Source organism: Medicago truncatula, chromosome 4 (assembly GCF_003473485.1).
Source record: "Medicago truncatula cultivar Jemalong A17 chromosome 4, MtrunA17r5.0-ANR, whole genome shotgun sequence".
NCBI classification, from domain to species: Eukaryota; Viridiplantae; Streptophyta; class Magnoliopsida; order Fabales; family Fabaceae; genus Medicago; species Medicago truncatula.
In genome coordinates, this window is record NC_053045.1 from 42,721,966 (window position 1) to 42,745,915 (window position 23,950).

General features: G+C 32.8%; 3 protein-coding genes across 5 annotated transcripts; 2 read left to right on the plus strand and 1 right to left on the minus strand.

The window, feature by feature from the left end:
* Positions 1-241: 241 nt before the first annotated feature.
* LOC25493068 (2-hydroxyisoflavanone synthase) lies at positions 242-2,467 on the minus strand. The gene is made up of 2 exons (XM_013601474.3): positions 1,409-2,467; positions 242-1,174 (listed from the first exon to the last, which is right to left on the minus strand). Exons 1-2 carry the CDS (start codon positions 2,303-2,305, stop codon positions 500-502), a joined length of 1,572 nt encoding a protein of 523 aa, XP_013456928.2. The 5' UTR covers positions 2,306-2,467; the 3' UTR covers positions 242-499.
* Positions 2,468-13,553: 11,086 nt separating this feature from the next.
* On the plus strand, positions 13,554-23,627 carry LOC25493072 (isoflavone 4'-O-methyltransferase-like). Of its 3 annotated transcripts, none has more exons than XM_013601478.3 (3): positions 13,554-13,852; positions 22,073-22,804; positions 23,081-23,627. In XM_013601478.3, the coding sequence occupies exons 1-3, from the start codon at positions 13,802-13,804 to the stop codon at positions 23,381-23,383; spliced, it is 1,086 nt and encodes a 361-aa protein (XP_013456932.2). In that variant the 5' UTR covers positions 13,554-13,801; the 3' UTR covers positions 23,384-23,627. The 3 variants fall into 3 exon arrangements, with proteins under 3 accessions (XP_013456932.2, XP_039689025.1, XP_013456930.1); XM_039833091.1 differs by having other exon boundaries at positions 13,556-13,801; positions 22,022-22,804; XM_013601476.3 differs by lacking the exons at positions 22,073-22,804; positions 23,081-23,627 and adding an exon at positions 14,916-15,501 and having other exon boundaries at positions 13,606-14,593.
* Positions 18,046-20,210, plus strand: LOC25493071 (2-hydroxyisoflavanone synthase). Its single transcript, XM_013601477.3, has 2 exons — positions 18,046-19,065; positions 19,382-20,210. The coding sequence occupies exons 1-2, from the start codon at positions 18,169-18,171 to the stop codon at positions 20,051-20,053; spliced, it is 1,569 nt and encodes a 522-aa protein (XP_013456931.2). The 5' UTR covers positions 18,046-18,168; the 3' UTR covers positions 20,054-20,210.
* Positions 23,628-23,950: the final 323 nt, after the last annotated feature.

The following is a 23,950-nucleotide window of genomic DNA, read 5'->3' on the forward strand; positions in this document are numbered from 1 at the left end:
TCTTTTGCAATGTAGTTGTTTATTCTTCGCCGGGTCGACTTGTACATGTATCAGTTCATAATTCACAAAGCGTCACGCATGTTAGGGCATAGACATTTGTCCTTCGTCAGGTTGACTTGTATCAAAGTCCATCAAACGTCAAGTTTGTTAGGGTGTAGACATTAGTCTTTCGTCCAATGGGAATGTATTGGTTTTCAACACACATTTGTTCATTATATGAACTATGGAGAGTTACAACAAATTTGGAAAGATAAACCAAGAGTACAGTATTGGTATTAATGGATACGTTGATACAAATTATAGATTTGTACGCTCTTACAACACTTGTTTTGTGGAAAAAGGAAAACAGAAAAAGAAGAAAATTACATCATACGTACTATCGTAGTATGTAGTATGTATCCATGTGATTCACTGAATCTCAATGATATCTTATTGAAGAAAGGTCAATACAATATGAAACATCACTCATGGACCATTTGTGTTGTACGTGTATGTTTTATCAGGAAAGGAGTTTAGCAGCAACACCAGCTCTTGCAAGTGGAACACACATGAGATTATGTGCTCTTGGAACCGTAAGACCAGGTCTCTCATCCATGCTAACCTTAACATCATCACCTTTCAATATTTGTCCATGTGGGCCTGGTACTTGTAGATCAAAACACTGAATAATTGATGAAAGTAGTGTTGCCATTCCTGCTGTTGCCAAATTGACTCCAGGACACATCCTTCTTCCAGACCCAAATGGTAGAAGTGTGAAATGTTGACCCCTAAGATCAATTGAAGCTGCTTCACCTTCACCTTGGCTTGCATTTTCTAAGAACCTCTCTGGACGAAATTCCAATGGTTTTTCCCAATATTTTGGGTCTCTTCCCACTTGCCATACATTGAAAAGTATCAAAGCTCCCTCCGGGATCACATAACCATTGATCTCACACTCTTCGGTGCATTTTCTCTTCACCACGGGTAGTGGTGGGTGCAAACGGAATACCTCCTTCACCATGGCGCGAATGTATGGAAGATTCTGAACATCTGATTCGTCAACTAGTCTATCTTTTCCCACAACAGAGTCAATCTCTTCTTGTGCTTTCTTCCATACTCTTGGATTGTTGATGAGCTCTGCCAAAGTCCATTCTGTTGCCACAGCTGTGGAATCTGTCCCTGCAGAGAAGAAATCCTGCAAACAAAGGAATTTAACTTAGCATATAATGGAGAGAGAAAATCTTATCTAAAATGTAATATACTCTCATCGGTCACTCTTACAAGCAAAAAACCACTTCTTAGGTTCATTGAATGAGTAATGGATGTGGTCATTTTTTCAGTGAACCTAAAAAATAGTTTTTTTGATTATAATAGTGACCGGAGGGAGTATGTATTTAACACCAAAGCAATTAGAAGAAAAGAAACTCACCACAACAAGACCCTTGATTTGTTCCTTTGTAATTTTGATCTCCATGGTCTCATCTTGTGCAAATTCAAGCAAAGTGTCAAGAAAAACAACATTCTGCTCGCCCTCTACGATTTCTCCATTTTTTCTTTTGTTCACAATCTCTTGTCGTTTCTTGATAACCTTTTCAATGATAGGATCATACTTATTGAAAATCTCCTCAGTTCTCTTATCATAGTTTCCAAACTTAAACTTGTTCAAAGGCCAAATAAAGTTTGTAACACTATATTCTCCAAAGATCTTAAGAACATCACGAGCAATATCTCTAACCTCTTCGGCCTCACCCAACATCATGGTAGAGATTGTGCTGTTTGTCCACTTGAGAAGCTCCTCAGTGACATCAAGTGGCTGTTGAGTTTCAGCACTATTAGCCATGACCTTAAGAACCTTAAGGATTTCTCGGCTCCTCAATGGCCTCAATTTGTTAACAGTGGTGGCGTTGAGCAAGTCGTTCATGATAAGCTTTCTAATAAACTTCCAATAAGGTGCAAATGGAACCATAGCAACAGAATTATCATAGGTAAGACGACTAATAGCAGAGGTTTGGAATCTTGTGTTAAAGGAAGTAGCTTCATGGGTTTGAAGGAAAAGTTTAAACAAGTCAGGAGTGGATGCAACAACGGTAGGCATGGAACCAAAGTAAAGAGTGTACAAAGGTCCATAACGCTTTCCTAACTTGATAAGAGTGTGGTGAAGAAGTGGGTTATCCAAAAGATGAAGATGACCAATGAAAGGAAGACGTGGTTTAGGGCTTGGTGGATTTGGAAGATGGCGAAGTGCCTTTGATTTTGCAGTAGGTGTTGGACGTAAGTGTATAAAAAGAGCAATCACCAATAAAGCAATTGCAATTTCCACCAACATGGTGTATTGTATATATTTGCTTAAGTTGTTAAGGATACTAAGAATAGAAACAATGTTATTATTGGTTACTCTTAGGTAGGTGTTGAGAACAAATAGGTTTGATGTTTTGCCCTGAGAGAAAAGGTTTCCAACACTCCCCTTTTATAAAGGTAATAATCTCTTGATTCAGTATAACATTAAAGTCTCACTCGTGTTTAAAGGGTTAGGTCCTAATTTTCTTCTATCTTTGCGGGGCCTACAACTACAAAGATGGCTTCAATGAAAATATTTTTATTTCTTCAATGATGTACACATAATGCAAAATGCAAAATAAAACTATTATGTTTCCATACTCTTTCTCTGTGGCGGCGGCTTACGTACAATGAGTGATTCGTCGGTTAATATGAAATAAAATACTACTATCTTCAAGCTGCCACTCAAAATTATATGCTTCTTAAGTTGAAGAGTGCAGTTATTGCTTACTGAAAGATTAGAAAATCTTTCAAGGTTGAAAATTATGACCAATTTAAAATCAATTAATTTTGCTTTTTGCATAGCTAATTATTGTTTAGATGAAAATAAGGAGTTTTTACTTAGTTAAACATTTTATACTTATTCAAGGTTGGAAACTATGACCAATTTAAAAATCAATTAATTTTGTTTTGAATTAGTAGTGTTTATTTATTTTTATATCAAATTGTGTATATCCTCAGTCCTCACCTACTAATGCCTTTCTAGTAGCTTAGTAAGGGTGGCATACAACATGTTATTCACAGAACCTATCTTGTGTTTGTGGGATTGCATGTACAGTACAGGGATAGGTGAGAACTTTCTTGTGGTTGTTATTTGTTGCTATACTTTTCTACAAGGAACATTCAAATTCAAATGTGAAGTGTGAACTGTAGTGAAGTGTGAACTGCAGTTGGACTTGCTAGTTTTCTCTATAAATCACATGGATTCATTCGGCTGACGTTTCAGTCACTTTAGTGACTTTGTCTCTATCTTTCTTTTAACCGATAATTTTTCGTTATCAAAATAGTTTATTATAATCACATATCTATCATTCTCTTTCATATAAAATACACTAAAGTCGTCAAAATCACCAAAATGCAAAGTCACTCAAGTATTTCCCGATTCATATGGGCTGCTGTCCACACTACCTCATTTCTTACCTTTATTAATAATTTTAGTGGGTTTATTCGAAAAAAATCACGGGTAATAATGTGTGATTTTATTCGAATGTTACCCCCTCTATCAAATGAAAAATGTTTGATAGATAATAGGCTTAAATATGTATTTTATCCTTGCAATTAAGGGTCGTTTAAAAATCGGTCCTTGTATTCGCTAATCCTTGCAAACTAGCCTTGCAATCATTAATCATTTAAAATTTCGTCCTTTGATCAACTTAATCACTGTCACGTCACTAATTTGATGACGTGGCAATCACTGCCACACATGAAATTCCAATTTTGCCCTTAAGAAGAGGACAAAATATTGAAGAAAGAATTGGAAACCCAGTGGTAAAATTGGAATTTCATGTGTGACAGTGATTGCCACGTCCTCAAATTAGTGACGTGGCAGTGATTAAGTGGGGAGAGGGACGAAATTTTAAATGATTAAACAATGCAAAGGTAAATTGCCAGGATTAGCGATTACATGAACCAATTTTTAAACGACCCCTAATTGCAAGGATAAAATACATATTTAAGCCTAGATAATATATACACCTAAGTAGCAATATCGCTTAAAATTAGCTTGGATATCAGCCCAACATTTTTCATCCAAAACCATATTATCAAGAAACGATACATGAGATACTCCCTCCACAGATGGAAAAGTCCAAGAAACTATCATATTTTACCGATCAATATCAATATCTTGGAATATTGTTTCTTTGTTGTGATTGTGATGTTTCCTTTGTACATCTCAGCTATCATATTTTACTATTGAACATTTATGAATAATTTTGATAACATGTTAGAACTTTTCTGTTTTGCTTTTGTAAACTTTGAAAAACTTTAAAATATATTAGTAAATTTCTCTACTTGATAAAGTGTCTTTGTCGGCAAAAAATATTTGACATTTTTATAAGGCAAAATCCATATTTTAAGGAGTGTTGTTATTTTAGTATCAAAATCAAGTTCCATAACACCACCATATATGTCACATGCTAGCATGGGCGAAGTAGATGGGCAAAATTGCATACCTACCCTCAGTTCCTCACTCATTTTTTTGACCTAGCTGTGGATTCAGATAGATGTTGTGTTGTGACTTGTGATAATAGAATATATCCAAAAAAACATTGATTGACACATAAAGGTCCGGTTTGTTTTATATTTTTAAGAAAGAAAAAAACCACTTTTGTTATTTTTAAGTGTTTGTATACGATTTTTGAAAAATCATTTTATAAAAAAATATATTTTGACTTTAAAATAAAAAATTATTAGGATTAATTTTTTTAAAAATCTATTTAAAAAAAAACAAGGCGGTAAAACATAAACTAGTTAAAAATCATTCTTTGGATAGCGAACAAACACAAATAACTTCTAATCTTTTTTTTTTTTTATAAACTTTCTGACATAGAATCAATTTTTTTTTAAGTTAAAACAAACGCACCCAAAATCATACATATAGGATTAATAAAATGGAAATGTTAAAGAATGTCTAACGAATTTAAAATAGAAATATTGTTTTAAGAAAGATAAGAAAATGTGTATTCAACTTTTTTTTAATATTTAAAAATTGTTGTTTTTAAGGTAAAACTTTTATCTTTTGTCAAAAAATAAAAATCTTTTGCTTTTTCAACAAATATTTTTGTAGCACTTGTTTGTATGACCTTAATAAAATTACGATACTAGTATTTTATTTGTCACTTTTTAACTGTCTTTTTTATCTCTTTATGTGTACCAAGACACTCCCCTCAAAAAAATTATGTACCAAAATAATCAATAAATATTGATCTATAATTTTTTTATCCTTAAAAAAAAATCATTTTTCATATTTTATAATTCTCTTAATTATTTATTATCTTATTTCATCTATTTATTTTTCTCCAATAAACAACATAAAAAACATTATTAACAAATCAATAATTAATATTTTGTTGAACTTTGAAAATGATAAATATTAATAGTTTTTTAGATCAATAAATTAATTCCCTCAAAAGATAAATATTAATAGTTTTTCTTACTCAAATATTAATAAATTAAGATTAGTCAAGAAAGACAGCCTTGTTTGAGGATAATTATGCACGAAATGAGATATGGCCAATAGATTCAAAGATTTAGCGTCACTACATATTATATAGAATTCATTCATTCAATCTTGAATCCGGCTTTGGTTTTGGTCATGGACATCAACGTGATTCATATTCACCGGTACTAGTACGTTTGTTTTTAGTGAAACACGGGAATCACAGCTTCTTGTTAACGACATAGGGTTTTAATTTTTATTTTATTTTAAGGAAAATAGCTTATAACTTTTCATTACTAATCAAAATCAAAAATCAAAATCAAAATATATAGAGGTACATCATTAAAGACATGATAACCAACTAAGAATATGATATTTTTAGCAAAAGTATGAGCGACTTCATTCGCTTATCTTCGACTGAACTTCACCTTAGAATTAAAAAAAAAAAACATTGAAACATCTTTTGCATTCCCCCAAAATTGAACCAAACTCAGACACATCATTGTCCTCAAGAACCTTCTCTCCCTCTTCGATCTACCCCACCCGAAACGCCCTCTCCTTAACCACCTCCTTTGAATTGCCGAACCGATCAAACCTTTTCAACCTTGGCTGAAACCCGATAATTACCAAAATAGACATTATTCAAAGCCTCAGACAATTTACCAACATCTTTGACATTGCAAAAGTACACAAAACCATAAGCATGACCATTGGCGTTGCGTTTTTTAGCTAGATACACATCCTCCAACATACCACAAACTTTGGTAAAGTAAAAAGAAACAAATTTCTTAAATTCAGAACCCACATGATTTTCCTACTCTCCCTGTCGAATTGGAGACCATGAACTAGAAAAGCCGTGACCTGAACCAATTCTTGATCGCACAAGACTAGAAAAAGTGGCACGTTGTTCCCTGCTGAACCGTGATCGTACCGATTGAAAACTACATTGCGCCATAACCCTATGCTGATCAAACCACTCATATCCGAAACCTCCTTGCCATGAATCCCCTGCTGCATGTCCTGAACTCAATAACCTTGTCCGAACGCTTTCCAATGTTGTGATTCAACTCAGCTCATTCTCCCTTATCCCCCCATTTTTTGGCACCTTACTTGAACCACGACCACCATTCGTACCTCACCACCGACGATTGAGAATACCGGCGCAGTTGTCCTTGACGGAGACTAGGGCCTAGGGTAACCACCAGGGTCGTCCCTGAGAATTCGGAGGCTCGGCTTTGGGAATGAAAAGAGGCTAGTGATAAAATCAAAACATATTTTTTTTAAAAGAGCAATGTTCTATTTATATTTTTTAAAAGATAAATATAAGGTGCCGTATATATGCGGTACACCCAGAGGTGAAAATGATTACCGTATACATGAGGAACCCCCACCTAACACCAAAATCAAGAGGAACTAATTCTAATAATCCTAAAAGGCTAAAACAAGAGGACAACAATTTTTTTCTTTTTCCTACGCTTCTCAGCGCCAGACTCAAACTTTCGAATCTTAGGCGGCAATCTAGGAGGAGCCAATTTAGGAGGCATACAGGAAGATTAAAAAAAATAAAGAACCTGAAATTCTTCACCGTTCTTGAGCAATTCCGCAATGTTGAAGTTGAACCACATCATTAGACATACAATGTTGAGATTGAACCATAAAATAAAATTAAAACATAATTAGTAATTAACAACATATATGTTATATAAATTCAATTATACACATAAATTTGAATAATTTTAGCAAAAACTCCCAAAATAGTAAATATGCTGAAATCAATTATTACTAATTCTGTTAATAATCAACCAAATCTCTATCAATCTTTATCAATCTCTATTTTAGCAATTTCAACATTCAATAAACAGTGTTGTTTTGGAAATTGGAAAACCGATTGAAATTTGAAACAGTGCTGTTTTCAACATTCAACAAATTTCTATCAATCTCTATTTTAGCAATTTCAACATTCAAATTAATGAAAGAGAGTTTATTTACTTACCAAACAGTGTTGTTTTGGAAAGGGGAAAACTGATTGAAACCTTGAGAGTTGAGAATCAGTGATGTTTTGGTGAAGAAGGAAGAAGAAGAAGGAAAGTCTGATGAAGTGAATCAGTTGATGATTGATCAGTGATGGTGGTTGTGAATCGGTGATGGAATGGAAGAAAATCGGTGATGAGAGCGAGGAAACGCGTTTCAACTTTTGTGAGGGAATGAAATAAATTTTTTTTCTTATTGGAGGGAAAAAAAAATTGAGGCCCATCCTTGAGGGAGGCCCAACTCGTTTGAGCTATTTGCACCCCTCAGAAACGCCCTCCGATAACCACCTCCTTCTCTTTGCATCGTTTTTTTTTTTTTGATATATCACTTATTGAGTCCTGATAAATATATCACTTATGTTTGGTCTTTGTTGTTTTATTTTTGTCTCTAAAATATTTATTCACATTGAAATTGGTCTACATAATATATACAATATTTGATTTTCATCCTCCAAGTATGAGTTGCGTAAGAACTAAATTGAGTATTACACATATTATAAGACTAAGTTCAACCTTATTAAATGTAGACTACGTCAGTACATACGAAGAATTTGAAGTAAAAATCTTAAAACTATTTGTGGAAAACAAAATGTCTTTAAAATGTTGAACAAACACGGTCCATAAAAATATAGGCTATGACGGTATAGATGATTGTATTTTATCGAAAGAATGACGATATAGATGATGAAAACAAAGACTACGTTAATTATATAAGAAATGATATTTGTACAACCATTTTATTACATTTTTTAACAATTTTCTCTCTCATATTTACATGATGTTATTATTTTTTCTCTTTCTTTTTCTCTCTCAATTATTTTTGATTAATCAAAAGAGAAAAAATAAAGTTGTCATGAATGTACATATATCATTGCTCTAATTATATTTTGTTTGTCTCTTAGTGCTACTTTTCAACGAAAACAATATTTTGTCCTCTCTGCTGGGAGCCAACATAGACCGGAAGTGGAACTGTACTTTTAACAGACGAAATAATCCGCAAAACTTAACTCTAAAGTAAGTAGTGGCAGAGCTAGGAATTACATAGAGTTTGGGTGAAAAATTTATCGTAAATTTACACGTGACATAATATATATATATATATATATATATATAAATTTCTTCCTTCACAAAAAAATAAAAATAATATATATATATATAAATAGTCATATATAAAAATAAAAAAGGATCGTCATATTAAGTTGTTTGAAGTATTTATCGACAATGGCGGATCTTGAGTTATTTTCTCGGGGATATCAAAATTCTATGAAATATATATTAAGCTGTTTGAAAGATTTGTCAAAACTTATAACTGCTATAGTGGTTTAATTTACATGAGTATAACCTAGAGGTGTGTTTGATTCCCTCCATGGAACTCTTTGACAAAAAAGTAAAACACAAATATAAAAAAGGGAGAAGAAGAAAGAATCAAAACATGCCTGATATAATATATATATATATATATATAAACATTGCGGTACCATGAATTCCAAAGAAGATCCGTCAATAATTATCCATCGAACCCGGGGTTGCCGGACGGTGAAACCTCCCCTAAAAGTAAGCATTAATTCATGTTTAATGGCCATAGTTAAGTTTTGACTTAAAACAAAATGTGTGGCAGCTGAATGAGCTGGAAATTGTATGTATATTCAAAGAAAAGAATGTGGCTCCCAGGTACACAGTATCAGTTGATTAAATAATTGATTTATTCTGTTTTCCTTCCTTTTCGATTAAAATAGGTGTGTTATTGACTTGACTCATGGACACATACTTTATCATCCAATATTTTCTATCACACGACAATTGACAAGTAAACACTACTACTAGTATAGTCTTTGTTGACTGCTGTGCTAACTTTTACTCGGAATATTTTTTGTTTCAAAAGTTAACATTCATTTTGGTATTTTAACCCCTTCAATTTTATTTTATTTTTGTGGTATTTCAACATTTTTTTAGGCTTAATAACAGTTTTCGCCCTCTAACTTTCACAAAGTTACAATTTTAATCCTCTAAGAAAAAATTACAAAACTGTCTCCTAAGTTTTGCAACTGTAGCAGTTTTGCCCTCATAAGGCCAATTATTGGTAAAAAAAAAATAACACGTGGCACCTCACTTAGGGTGCCACATCAACGTAGACGGAGTCAAAATTGGCCTTAAGGGCAAAACTGTCACTGTAACACCCCGTTACCCAAAAACATTTAAATAACAAATATTCATCAGAGTATTTCACCAAAACGGGCATGCTACACTACAATTCAAAAATTCTTAAATAGAAAATAAAACTATTTAATTCAACATCATCCATAGCTTCAAAATTTAGGCAGCGGAAAGCTTACATTTCAAATAACCACAACAACGGTTAAATTCTCCAAAATAATATCTTGACATAAAGCCTAACCAACAGTAACTCAATCAACCAGGCCACATCAACAAGTTCCAAAAATTGATACATAGGAAGGAAAACAACAATAATATAACATAATAATTCCCATCCCACGTATCAGAGCCCTAGACACGACTCTTGAGCCACCACCGACTATTCACAACAATAAATATAGATATCAAAATCTTCAATTGAATCTAACACCCTAAACATCAAATACATCATCTTGCAAATATAAATATATAATTCACAAGCACCAACAACCATCATCAAAATCCACACATCACAATATGTATATAAATATCTACATATATTCATCAACAACATCATCATCATCAAAGCAACAACTAAGACTCATGCAAATGACATGACAACACTGCTAAGACAACACCTTAGACTCCCCAATAGATGCAATTATGCATGTGGTACCAAACAGGACCGAAGCCCTCACCGCTTTTGATTGGTTAAAGCATTCATCAGGACCGAAGCCCTCACCGCTGTTGAGCAACTAGTGCTCCAGGACATGAGTCCTCTCCGCTGTTTTATGCATATGCAATGGACCTACTTGTGTATATCTACATACAACTTGACTATGCATACATACTCCATATGACTCCATTTTACAACATGTATGTTTAAATAACAAATCATACATCATAACCATCAGTAACATTCAAACATTTCAGCAATCCAATCATCCAGAATAGTGCATAATTACATGAAACTATGCTCAACACAACAACATTAAATCACTACCATTCATGCAATCAAAACAGCACGCAACAACAGGGTAGCTCGCCTCGCGAGCACATCTGCTCGCTATGGCGAGTTCACAAAACTGGCTGCTCGCCATGGCGAGTTCAAGGCGAACTCGAGACGAGTGAAAAATAGGTGCTCTCGGGAAAAATGACATTTTCTCACTCAAACCTCAATACTAAGCTCCCTATTCATCTTTTTAACCTAAAACTTGCTCCAGTCATCATTAAAATCATTTATGCACATTAAACCATCCCCAAAACATCTTATAACAACATTTCAAAATTCAGGTTTTGATCTGGCTTGCTCGCCACGGCGAGTTGGTCTGCTCGCGAGGCGAGTGTTGATGTTGTTCACTCGCGAGGCGAGACATGAATGCTCGCGAGGCGAGCGATGAACATCAGTACGGGCAGAAAACTGGTTTTTCCCAAAAATCTCATTTTTCTTCCATTCACTCCCCAAATCAAATTACAGATGTAAATTAACTTGCTGTATGCACTTAGAACCTATTTCTAACATCAAATTCACACTCACAACTCTAAAATCATCCTTTTATCATAAAACCCCAAAATCCCCAACTTTCACCAAAACCTGTTAAACTCAAAATCTGAAATCAATAACTACCCTATTGAAGTAAACCTCACCCTTACCTTAGAAATTGCAGAAGAAATGTGCAACAAAATCACTCTTGACTCTAACTTGGTCTTCTCTCCTTTTTCTCCCAACTTGTCAGTTTTCCGTACAAAGCTTTTCTAACTTCTCTTTCCTAACTTCCCATTACTTGTAACTCCCTTCTATTTTCACTTAACTCCCCATAATTTCTATTAACTTCTATTAATTCCCCAATTACCAAAATAATTACTATTTCACACTTATTCTAATTATTATTAAAATAAACTATATAATAAAATAAACACACCACATAAATCACCAAAAATCATATATATATATATATATATATATATATATATATATATATATATATATATATATATAGACTCCACATAAATCAAATAATTAAATATGACAACTAGGGCGTTACAGTCACAGATGCAAAACTTAGGGGGCGATTTTGTAGTTTTTTTTAGGGGGCTAAAATAGCAACTTTGGAAATGTTTGGGTGCTAAAACGGCTATTAAGCCTTTTTTTAAGGAGGTATTTTAACATTTTATTGCGGACCAATTTTTTTTTTTTGTCAGGCAGTCCAGTGGCTAGAATTCACCTTATAAAGTGAATAAGTGGGGTGTCCGGGGTTCGAACCTCAGCCCCTGCATATAATAATGCATTGTCCTATCAACTGAACTATGCTCACGAGACTATTGCGGATCAATTTAATCCTCTTGCAAAATAAAATTTAAAGTAATTTATGATATTTTTATATTAAAGATAAATTAGTTTTGACTTGGTATAGCAAAGAATAAATTTTCCCGAAATAAAAATACATTTTAAATTTTACTTTTGATGGTGAGTAAATTGACCCGCATAAAAATTGTATAAAATGAAAACGAGTTTTTACTCAAATTTTAAAATCTAAAGTATATAAATAAAATTTTAAGTTCCTTAAAAAAAATTAAAATTTTAAGTAAATATAATTACGTTTAAAAATCATAGAGATATTTTTTAAAAGTATGTCTAAGAAATTACAAACAGTGCATGAAAAATTACCCTATATTTTCCCCACATTTGTTTTTTCAATTTTTAGTCAATTTTTACAATATTAATTTTAGCCTCCTCTCAAAATAATGAAGTTGTTATTGCTTAATGTCTTACAAAAAATCGAACTAACCTAAGCCGTATTAGCTTGGTTTGGTTTGATTGTTTTTTTACAAGTCAACCGAACCAAACCAAATTGTTTGATTTTTTCCATCTTGCAGTTCAGATGAATTTTAGCAACAAAACCTAATCAAATCGTGCGACAAACACTTTTATTTAACGGTGTTCAAAATCTAATTAACACATTCGAAAACTGCAAACCGAACCAATCTAAATTGAAACCCGCAGAAAACCGCATTTGATGTGGTTGTATTCACACCATTTTTTCACTCAAACACGCGGTTTAGTTTACAATTTTTCTTTTGTCACCCGAACCAAATCAAATCCAACTAAAAACTTAGAGAAACAATGACTTAGCCCAAACACTCACTCAACCTAAACTACTATTTTTTGGCTAATATTTTCACTCGGCCTTTTATTTTTTCCTGTTCCTTTTCAAATTAAGCTAAAAAATTACACAATAAAAATCGTATAAAATAAACAACATCAACATCATCCATAACAATTCACCAAAACCTCAAAAACAGGGAATAAATTTTACAAATCGTATAAAGCAATGGGTAATTGTAAATATTGATGAATGATTTTGATTATATTTTCAACAACCTTTTTCTCTTCTTCTTCTTTTTGTAATTAAAGTTAATTATTAATTGTTGCACTTTTTTTTTTGGTCAAGAATTGTTGCACTTTAATGATATTTGGAGTTAATTAATTATTCCAGCTAATATAATCAAAATTGTTGACATAGTTTTTAAATTATGTGACGTCTCAAAAAAACTAATCAACCAAACCAATTTGGCATATTTTTTTATCTTGCACTTCAATCTAGCTTTAACTTCAAACTCTATTCAAAGAGAACAGATAGATTAAGAAGTAGAGTGACAAAACAGGTAGGTACATAAACTCCCTCTAAATTATTCAATGAATATCCAAATTGATCCTTAAAAAGTTAACTTTAGAGATATGATGATGATGATTAGAAAAAATTGGTAGGTGCAAATAAGAATAAGAAAACATAAAATAGCTACCCCCCATACTCAGGCCATCTTCAGTCCTCACCTACCCAAATTTCACCTACTCAGCTCAAATAACATCACTTACTTACTTAACTTACTGCAACTGTTTCTAATAATCCTAATACATAGCCGCCTCAATTATTCCTAATAAGATTCCCAACCAAACAAGATAATGCATTATTTCTTCTTCTTCAAACTAGTGTAGATTATTATATTCTGTTCAACTTTGTCACTCCCTATTATATAACATTTGAAACATATAAAAAGGTCCACACTATAGTTTATTTCTTCATATCCATTTCCATCATAACACATCAATCACATAAACAAAGTTCACCCCCAAAACAAACAGCAAAAAGAGAGAATAGAAATGGCTTTCAGTACCAACGGTTCTGAAGAAAGTGAACTGTATCATGCTCAAATCCATTTGTACAAACATGTATACAACTTTGTTAGTTCCATGGCTCTCAAATCAGCCATGGAACTAGGCATAGCTGATGCAATTCACAACCATGGAAAACCAATGACTCTTTCTGAACTAGCCTCATCTTTGAAACTTCACCCTTCTAAAGTTAATATACTTCACCGATTCTTACGCCTTTTAACACATAATGGTTTCTTTGCAAAAACAATAGTGAAAGGCAAAGAAGGAGATGAAGAAGAAGAAATAGCATATTCTCTCACACCTCCTTCAAAGCTTCTCATAAGTGGAAAACCAACATGTTTATCTTCAATTGTTAAAGGAGCACTTCATCCAAGTTCTTTAGACATGTGGAGTTCCTCAAAGAAATGGTTCAATGAAGATAAGGAACAAACATTGTTTGAGTGTGCAACAGGGGAGAGTTTTTGGGATTTTCTTAACAAAGATTCTGAATCTAGTACTTTGAGTATGTTTCAAGATGCTATGGCATCTGATTCTAGAATGTTTAAGCTTGTTCTCCAAGAGAATAAACGCGTTTTCGAGGGTTTGGAGTCTCTTGTTGATGTTGGAGGTGGTACTGGTGGTGTTACAAAACTCATTCATGAAATTTTTCCTCACCTTAAATGTACTGTTTTTGATCAACCACAGGTTGTTGGTAACTTAACTGGAAATGAAAATTTGAACTTTGTTGGTGGAGATATGTTCAAATCTATCCCTTCTGCTGATGCTGTTTTACTTAAGGTATGCATGTTCAACAATTGTTACTATTTCAATTTTGGTCTATGAAGCACAGACACTGACACTGCACACACCGGACACAATATTGACAATGACACAGACACCAGAATTAAATTTAGTCAATGAAATTGTTTCAATTTATTAACATGTGTCCGTGTTGAGATAATGTTAGACATTAAAATGTGTAGGATACATTACTTTCAATCCGAAGTGTCTCTGCTACATAACTTTTGCTAATAAGGATAAAATGGTAGTAACTAGTAATAAATTAATATTTTGGATTAACCAAATAACTAAATTAAATGTCAATTGTCTTTTATCATAGTGGGTTCTGCATGATTGGAATGATGAACAATCCTTAAAGATATTGAAGAACAGCAAAGAAGCTATTTCACACAAAGGAAAGGATGGAAAAGTGATTATCATTGACATATCAATTGATGAAACAAGTGATGACCGGGGATTAACTGAGTTGCAATTGGACTATGATTTGGTGATGCTTACAATGTTTCTTGGTAAAGAAAGAACAAAGCAAGAATGGGAAAAACTCATATATGATGCAGGTTTTAGCAGCTACAAAATTACCCCCATTTCTGGCTTCAAGTCACTCATCGAAGTTTATCCTTGATCCTGAAGTTGCTGCAAAGTTATAAATTCCGAATTAATAAGTTTCGATTCAGAGAGTCAAGTTAATAGTATTTATCACTTCCTGTTACAAATTAATTTCCCAAATTTGTTCTTTTCATAGAGATCATTGTTCCCTACTGCAAAAGTAGGTGTTTACATCACTACTCAAGTAAAGAGGAAAATAATGTCATGTTTGTTTCTGCAAGACAGATTTATTTGAGATCGTATTGAAAACAAATTTATTTGAGATCGTTACAGAATATAAAAGCTTGCAAATTTATTCACCTCTACTATGTTTGTTTTTGTCTGACTCTGCAACATTGTTTCCAATTAGGGGAGATTAAAAATTTGGTAGTGAATAGTGGGGCGGTGGAAAAGATGATTTCATAGTTCCTTATTTCAAGGATTAAGTTTGTCATTATGGCTAAAACAGTGATTGAGAAAGAGGATATCGGATGGTCATTAATGATCCAGCACATTCGCGTGGATCGTGCGAAATTAAATTTCGCACACTTAAGCATTATTCTTACAATAAATGTGATCAATGATGGTTGGATTTATAGAAGAGATTAGACTTTTACAATTTTCAAATCAAAGTTCTAGCAGAGAGAAGTATCCATAGTTGGTGTTCCATATTTTTCCTGTTATGTAAGATGGACAAATATCATTTTGATCACTCATGCCTTTTAACATGATTCGTGAAGTGTCCACCACCCGACTTTATGGTCACCCTTCTGCATACGACGTTTGAACAACAACAAACAACTCAACTCTTACAACTAGGGTACGGTGACATACACCAATATAATATCACTATCAAAATATCTTATGACACTTTACATAAGTCAATGTGTAGTATTCTCATGGAGGGTCAATCTAATACAAAAATTACTCATTATATTTATACATATTTGAAGACTTGATAACTTTTTATTCTTGATGAATGGATGTGATCACTAATCTACTCAAATAATAGGGGGGATGGATAGTTCACTTGGTTGAACTAAGTGATTAAAGAAGTTTAGAAGTTAAAGGTCCAAGGTTTGAATATTGGCAACGAAGAAAATATTAACGTAATATCTAAGATACTAACATTTGTCATTAAAAAAAATAGTTTACTCACATAATAGGCTCTACGTCTTACTAGTATATCTCATTTCATAATAACTTTTGACTATGAATACTTTAATAAATAATGTCATTTAGTTCAATTGAATCATACGATTAGATCACATTTAATGTTTTATTAAAACTAACTATTATAGAGACTTTATTATTTTTAAAACACAAAAAATTGGGTTAGAATCCTCTCCATTTATGTGTTTCTCCATTTCTTCAATGTGGAGAGATAAAGACACATAAAATCTTGAAAAAAGTAAAATATAATTAATGATGGTGGGACCCACTTAGTGGTAGGATCCACCATCTATTTTTTGTGTCTATCTCTCTTCAACTTGCAAAACTCCATTTATTTTGCCAAATGGAGAGGATCTTCACCTTTAATTATGAATAAATAACCCTGATACAATTATTAAGTTTGAATATAAAACTTATAAACATGGTGAGAGATCACACTTTATTCTCTCATGAGTAAATTACACTTGAGAGGATTCATTTCTCGCTCTCGCATCTCACATTGACAAAGTTTTTTTTTTTTTTTTTGAGAGATTGACAAAGTATAATTCATAATTGTTAAGTTACTTATATGAAAAGATATATATTTTTTATTTTCCAAAGGTTTCTTCCAGAGGAAAATCTATTTGACATGTGTCAAACTCAAACACCGAATGTAGATATCTCTTTCAGCCATAATCCAAACATTGGTTTGCCATATTACGCGAGTTTAGTTCTTTCCGCTAGACCCAACGTTCGTTGTTAGATAGATGTTTTTTTTAATTGATAATATTTTGAAAATCAAAAAAAAAATTCAATATTATTAGAATATGAAAAATCGCAGAAAACTATTATAATGTATATATTTATTTTTAATAAACTATTATAATGTATATTTATCCTTTGAAGATTAAATGTTTTAGAGTTAATTAAGTTTTTAGTTCCTACAAAATAAAATTACACTTTTTAGTCCTTGTGACATTTTCCTTAAGCATTTTAGGGACTAAAAATGTTGATGGAAAATTTTATAGGGACTAAAAATGTTGATGGAAAATTTTAGACTAAAAAGTGTGATTTTATTTTGTAGGGATTAAAAATAAAATTCTGAATATTTATAAGGATCATTTACTTAATTAACTCAATGTTCTATATATATTTAACGCTATGAATTTATATATATGATCTTAAAATTTATGGTTGGACCTCATTCAACTTTACAATATCAAGTTACACCAAAAAAAACTTTACAATATCAAGTTATATGCTCATGATTACTCCAATTATAAACATTTTTTCAGTTCATCTCTCATACAACACCAGACTTAACACATGGCGTTCCACTATTTAAAATTTATGGGTAGGTCACTAATCGATAGAGTAATTCAAAGTGCATGTGTATGGATGCAATGTTGCGAAGCCAATTTATGGGTAGGTCACAGATTATATTTGACCGGGGGGTTCTCAATCGAGTCGCAACTGGAGTCTTGAAAAGTATTTGTTTAAGAAAAAATGAGCCACATCTCTCTTGGACTAAATACAAAACTAGTGGTAGGGGATCGGTACACTGATGCAGTAGTAGTATAAGCCGCCATATTTTATTTTGATTGCTTATGTGTACAATACAACATTGAAGAATATTTTGATACCAACAAGTACCCTTTTACTTGTAGGACCAACCGTGGGGCTTATAAAAGGGAAATGTGGGAAACCTTTTCTCTCAGGGCAAAACATAAATCCTATTTGTTCTCAACACCTAAGAGTAACTAATAAGAACTTTCTTTCTACTTCTTAGTATACTTAACAACTTAAGTAAATATACTACAAAGAAGCTATACACCATGTTGGTGGAACTTGCAGTTACTCTATTGCTCATTGCTCTCTTCTTACACTTGCGTCCAACACCTACTGCAAAATCAAAGGCTCTTCGCCACCTTCCAAATCCACCAAGCCCTAAACCACGTCTTCCATTCATAGGTCATCTTCACCTTTTGGATAACCCACTTCTTCACCACACTCTTATCAAGTTAGGAAAGCGTTATGGCCCTTTGTACACTCTTTACTTTGGTTCCATGCCTACCGTTGTTGCATCCACTCCTGACTTGTTTAAACTTTTCCTTCAAACCCATGAAGCTACTTCCTTTAACACAAGATTCCAAACCTCTGCTATTAGTCGTCTTACCTATGACAACTCTGTTGCTATGGTTCCATTTGCACCTTATTGGAAGTTTATTAGAAAGCTTATCATGAACGACTTGCTCAACGCCACCACTGTTAACAAATTGAGGCCATTGAGGAGCCGAGAAATCCTTAAGGTTCTTAAGGTCATGGCTAATAGTGCTGAAACTCAACAGCCACTTGATGTCACTGAGGAGCTTCTCAAGTGGACAAACAGCACAATCTCTACCATGATGTTGGGTGAGGCCGAAGAGGTTAGAGATATTGCTCGTGATGTTCTTAAGATCTTTGGAGAATATAGTGTTACAAACTTTATTTGGCCTTTGAACAAGTTTAAGTTTGGAAACTATGATAAGAGAACTGAGGAGATTTTCAATAAGTATGATCCTATCATTGAAAAGGTTATCAAGAAACGACAAGAGATTGTGAACAAAAGAAAAAATGGAGAAATCGTAGAAGGCGAGCAGAATGTTGTTTTTCTTGACACTTTGCTTGAATTTGCACAAGATGAGACCATGGAGATCAAAATTACAAAGGAACAAATCAAGGGTCTTGTTGTGGTAAGTTTCTTCTGATTGTCTTTGTTTCTTATCTTATAAATACATTCTAATTAATTTAAATTCCATTAATCAACGGTGTTAAGTATTGGCATGATCGTGATTCCATTCATCATCTAACATAAAAAAAATCACACTAGCACATTTCTTTGTACCAACAAACTAATTACTAAATTGAGAATCTCAATTTGAGATGTTATTGAACTAAGAAAGATTTTAAATTGTATACCACTGTGGTACCTTATTTGAATATGGTTTAGTAAGTTAAATTATATGTAATATGAACCTTGCAATGTCTAACATTGATTTGGGTATGCAGGATTTTTTCTCTGCAGGAACAGACTCCACCGCCGTGTCTACAGAATGGACTTTATCAGAGCTCATCAATAATCCTAGAGTGTTGAAGAAAGCTCGAGAGGAGATTGACTCTGTTGTGGGAAAAGATAGACTGGTTGATGAATCAGATGTTCAGAATCTTCCTTACATTAAAGCCATCGTAAAAGAAGCATTTCGCTTGCACCCACCACTACCTGTAGTCAAAAGAAAATGTACACAAGAATGTGAGATCGACGGGTATGTGGTTCCAGAAGGAGCACTAATACTTTTCAATGTCTGGGCAGTGGGAAGAGACCCAAAATATTGGGTAAAGCCATTGGAATTTCGTCCAGAGAGGTTCATAGAAAATGTTGGTGAAGGTGAAGCAGCTTCAATTGATCTTAGGGGTCAACATTTCACACTTCTACCATTTGGGTCTGGAAGAAGGATGTGTCCTGGAGTCAATTTGGCTACTGCAGGAATGGCCACAATGATTGCATCTATTATCCAATGCTTCGATCTCCAAGTACCTGGTCAACATGGAGAAATATTGAATGGTGATTATGCTAAGGTTAGCATGGAAGAGAGACCTGGTCTCACAGTTCCAAGGGCACATAATCTCATGTGTGTTCCTCTTGCAAGAGCTGGTGTCGCAGATAAACTTCTTTCCTCCTAAAATATCTTGAGAGGATGAATCACCAACATATAGCCTCTCTTTGGTACTACAAAATTATGATGTAATTTTCTTATTTTTTCTGTCACAAAGGAAGTGTTGTAACTTGTAATTGCATACAAAATCTATAAATTTTATCATCCTATTCATTATTATCACACTTCTTGCTTGTCTCTCCTACTTTGTGGCAATTCTAAGTTAAGATGAACAATTTTGTGCTTATGATCTCTTCCTTTGGTTATTTTGTAGGTTTCATTGTGACACATCAATCAACTAATTCATATTTAACTTCAATTATAGACTCTAAAGAATTCATTTTAGGTCTCACAACTTTACCTCACATATCAATGTTATATTCATATTTAATTTTATTGCAACTTAAAATATTAATTTAATTATTTTAAATTAATATTAATACGAAAAAATAAAAATAATTATTTTAAATTAATATGAGAAAAATTGTGTGTGAAAATAAGAACAAAGAGATGAAATTGTAAGAAAAAATTGTGTGTAATTTTTCCAAATGAACATATTTATAGCTAGAAGAATTTCAAAGTAACAAAGAAAAAGAGAAAAAAATAAAAATAAAAAAGAAAGATCTCTGCATTATTCAAAACACAATTTATATTATTTTTTATTCAAAGTAATTGTTACTATCTAACGCAATGGTGATTACACACTGTCCAACTCCAAGTATGATTATTGCAAAATACTCATGTGTTGATACTACACGTACACGCTAGTAGACGGTAAGATAAAAGGTGTCGCGGGAGGTGCTCTTAGAAATTCAGAATTGAGATAGGTTTTATTTTTGTCATTCATCTATAATTTCTCACACTGGTATATATTTTTATCTTTATTAAAGAATGGAATTTTTTTTCCTACCTAGTTTATGAAACCAAAATTTCAATTCTTCCCTACTTGATTTTTTTTCTCTCCAAATTTGCCCTACTTTTATGACACCCCCTTTAGGGGTAGTCTACCTTGTTGGGCCCATTTGGTAGGTCGGCTTTATCTGTTTTATTTGTTTTTGACAATTGATGTCTACACTCCAAACAATGTTAAGAAATACCAGAAAATGACAAATTAACTCCCGAATTCCATCAACTGTTAACTACCGCCGGTAAAAATTCATCTGCAGTTAACTTTCGATGAGGTTATATTGATAATTTTTTAGTATTTCTTAGTATCCTTTGATGTGGGACCAACATTCTTCATTTTCTTTTATTATCTCACCCAAATTAAATGAGTTATTTGAGCTATTAACCCTGAAAATTAATTAATAAGTCTAATGTTTTAGAAGTGTGTGTATAACAAAGATACTTGCGAAGAAGTCTAAAGAAACATTATCTTAAAAATGGTGTAGTAAACACTTTGAAACTTCAAAACTTGACTTTTCTTTACATTGAAACTTCCAAAATTTGACTTTTTCTTACATAAAATTTGTAATTTATTTCCATTTTTACTTCTTGATAAATGATCACTCAAAACTAATTGACATATTGAGAAAGAAAGAAATATAGATAATGATGTGATAAATGTAATATGTTAATATAAGAACTGTATTCAAAATTATAGGAATTAAGCTCTGGATTTCTTTTGAGAAAAATGGAGGCCCTTACTCATGATTTTTTAAATTTTTAATCAAGGGCAGGTACAAATTAGACAACTCATTAGAAGAAGGTACATTGATACATGTGGTCAAGTAATTTGATAAATTGACACAATTACACCGACACCGCTCAATAATCACTTATTACCTAGTACTAATATACGGCTGCCTCAGCCCTCAATAATGACTTAAGATTTGCAGCCAAACAAGACACAAGATAATGCATTTGTCTTCCCTGTCTTCATTTTAGACCCTTATACTTTTTGTTCAACATTTGAAGCATATAAAAAGGTCCACACTAGTCTATTTTTTCATATCCATTTTTGCACCAAAGTAAACCTGAACAAAAAACATTAGAAATGGCTTTCACTACCAACTGTTCTGAAGAAAGTGAACTGTATCATGCTCAAATCCATTTGTACAAACATGTATACAACTTTGTTAGTTCCATGGCACTCAAATCAGCCATGGAACTAGGCATAGCTGATGCAATCCATAACCATGGAAAACCAATGACTCTTTCTGAATTAGCCTCATCTTTAAAACTCCACCCTTCTAAAGTTAACATCCTCTATCGATTCTTACGCCTTTTAACACACAATGGCTTCTTTACAAAAACAACAGTGAAAAGTAATGAAGAAGAAGAAACAGCATATGGTCTTACACCATCTTCAAAGCTTCTCATAAGTGGAAAATCGACATGTTTATCAACGCTTATTGAAGGAGCGCTTCATGCAAGTTCTATAGACATGTGGAAGTCTTCAAAGAAATGGTTCAATGAGGATAAGGAACAAACTCTTTTTGAGTGTGCAACAGGAGAGAACTATTGGGATTTTCTTAACAAAGATTCTGAATCTGGTACTTTGAGTTTGTTTCAAGATGCTATGGCTGCTGATTCTAGAATGTTTAAGCTTGCTCTTCATGAGAACAAGAATGTGTTTGAGGGTTTGGAATCTCTTGTTGATGTCGCGGGTGGAACCGGTGCTGTCACAAAGCTTATTCATGAAGCATTTCCTCAGATCAAATGCACTGTTTTTGATCAACCACAGGTTGTTGGTAACTTAACTGGAAATGAAAATTTGAACTTTGTTAGTGGTGATATGTTCAAGTCTATCCCTCCTGCTGACGCCGTTTTACTCAAGGTATGTATGTTCATCAATTGTTAATACCGACACATTAATTTAGACGTACATTTGCTTACGTACAAGCACTTTCATATTTTAAATTATTATTAGTGTCGATATGTTAGTATCAAAGCCGTGTTGTGTCTGGTGTTTGTGTTAGAGTTTCATACATGAGGAATAAAGATAAATAGGTAAATTAAGCTGCATATTTTGTATCAACCAAATGGCTTAATGAAATCTTTTTTTTTTTTTTTTTTGAGGGAAGCTTAATGAAATCTTAATATTTTGTTATAGTGGGTTTTGCATGACTGGAATGATGAATTATCCTTAAAGATATTGAAGAACAGCAAAGAAGCTATTTCACATAAAGGGAAAGATGGAAAAGTGATTATCATTGACATATCAATTGATGAAACAAGTGATGATCGTAGATTAACTGAGTTGCAATTGGAATATGATTTGGTGATGCTTACAATGTTCCTTGGTAAAGAAAGAACAAAGCAAGAATGGGAAAAACTCATATATGATGCAGGTTTTAGCAGCTACAAAATTACCCCCATTTCTGGCTTCAAGTCTCTCGTTGAAGTTTATCCTTAATTTCAAGTTGCAAAAATCAAGTTATGAACTATGAATTCAATAAGTTTCTTTTCGGAGAGTCAAATTAATAGTGTTTATTGTTTCCTGTTGGAAATTAATTTCTCAAACTTGTTCTTTGAATATATAGATATCATTGTTCCCTACTAAAAAAAGTAGGTGTTTTCTTTTAGCTAATCAAAGAAAACAATTCATGGGTGAATTATATATGCAACCTAAATAATATATGAAATTCACCCCTTAGTTACATAAAGCTCTTAATGTCTATTTCTAATAATTTCTTCTAATTTGATAAAAAGAATTCACCCATTAACGGTAGGATTCACCCGTTAAATGCATATGTTTTTTTTTTTTTTTTAAGCAGTATAATGTCTTGAAATTTATTTCTTGATATGAATAAGTGGGGAGTCGGGTTTGAACCCCGACCCCTGCTTCTATAGTGTAATGTCTCGACCAACTGAATCAAGTGTAAATAATTATGTATCTATATACGAGTAATTCAAGCATCGATAAAAAATAATTAATGTCTATTTTTAATTTCAAATCTATAACATATGCAATCATTACAAG

Excerpts from the sequence above, each read along its gene's own strand:
- LOC25493072 (XM_013601476.3), top strand. The coding sequence starts at position 13,802 with ATGGCTTTCAGTACCAACGGTTCTGAAGAAAGTGAACTGTATCATGCT. Across the intron at positions 14,594-14,915 it reads CTGATGCTGTTTTACTTAAG|TGGGTTCTGCATGATTGGAA; the intron begins GTATGCATGTTC and ends CTTTTATCATAG.
- LOC25493071 (XM_013601477.3), top strand. The coding sequence starts at position 18,169 with ATGTTGGTGGAACTTGCAGTTACTCTATTGCTCATTGCTCTCTTCTTA. Across the intron at positions 19,066-19,381 it reads AAATCAAGGGTCTTGTTGTG|GATTTTTTCTCTGCAGGAAC; the intron begins GTAAGTTTCTTC and ends TTGGGTATGCAG.
- LOC25493068 (XM_013601474.3), bottom strand. The coding sequence starts at position 2,305 with ATGTTGGTGGAAATTGCAATTGCTTTATTGGTGATTGCTCTTTTTATA. Across the intron at positions 1,175-1,408 it reads AAATCAAGGGTCTTGTTGTG|GATTTCTTCTCTGCAGGGAC; the intron begins GTGAGTTTCTTT and ends CTTTGTTTGCAG.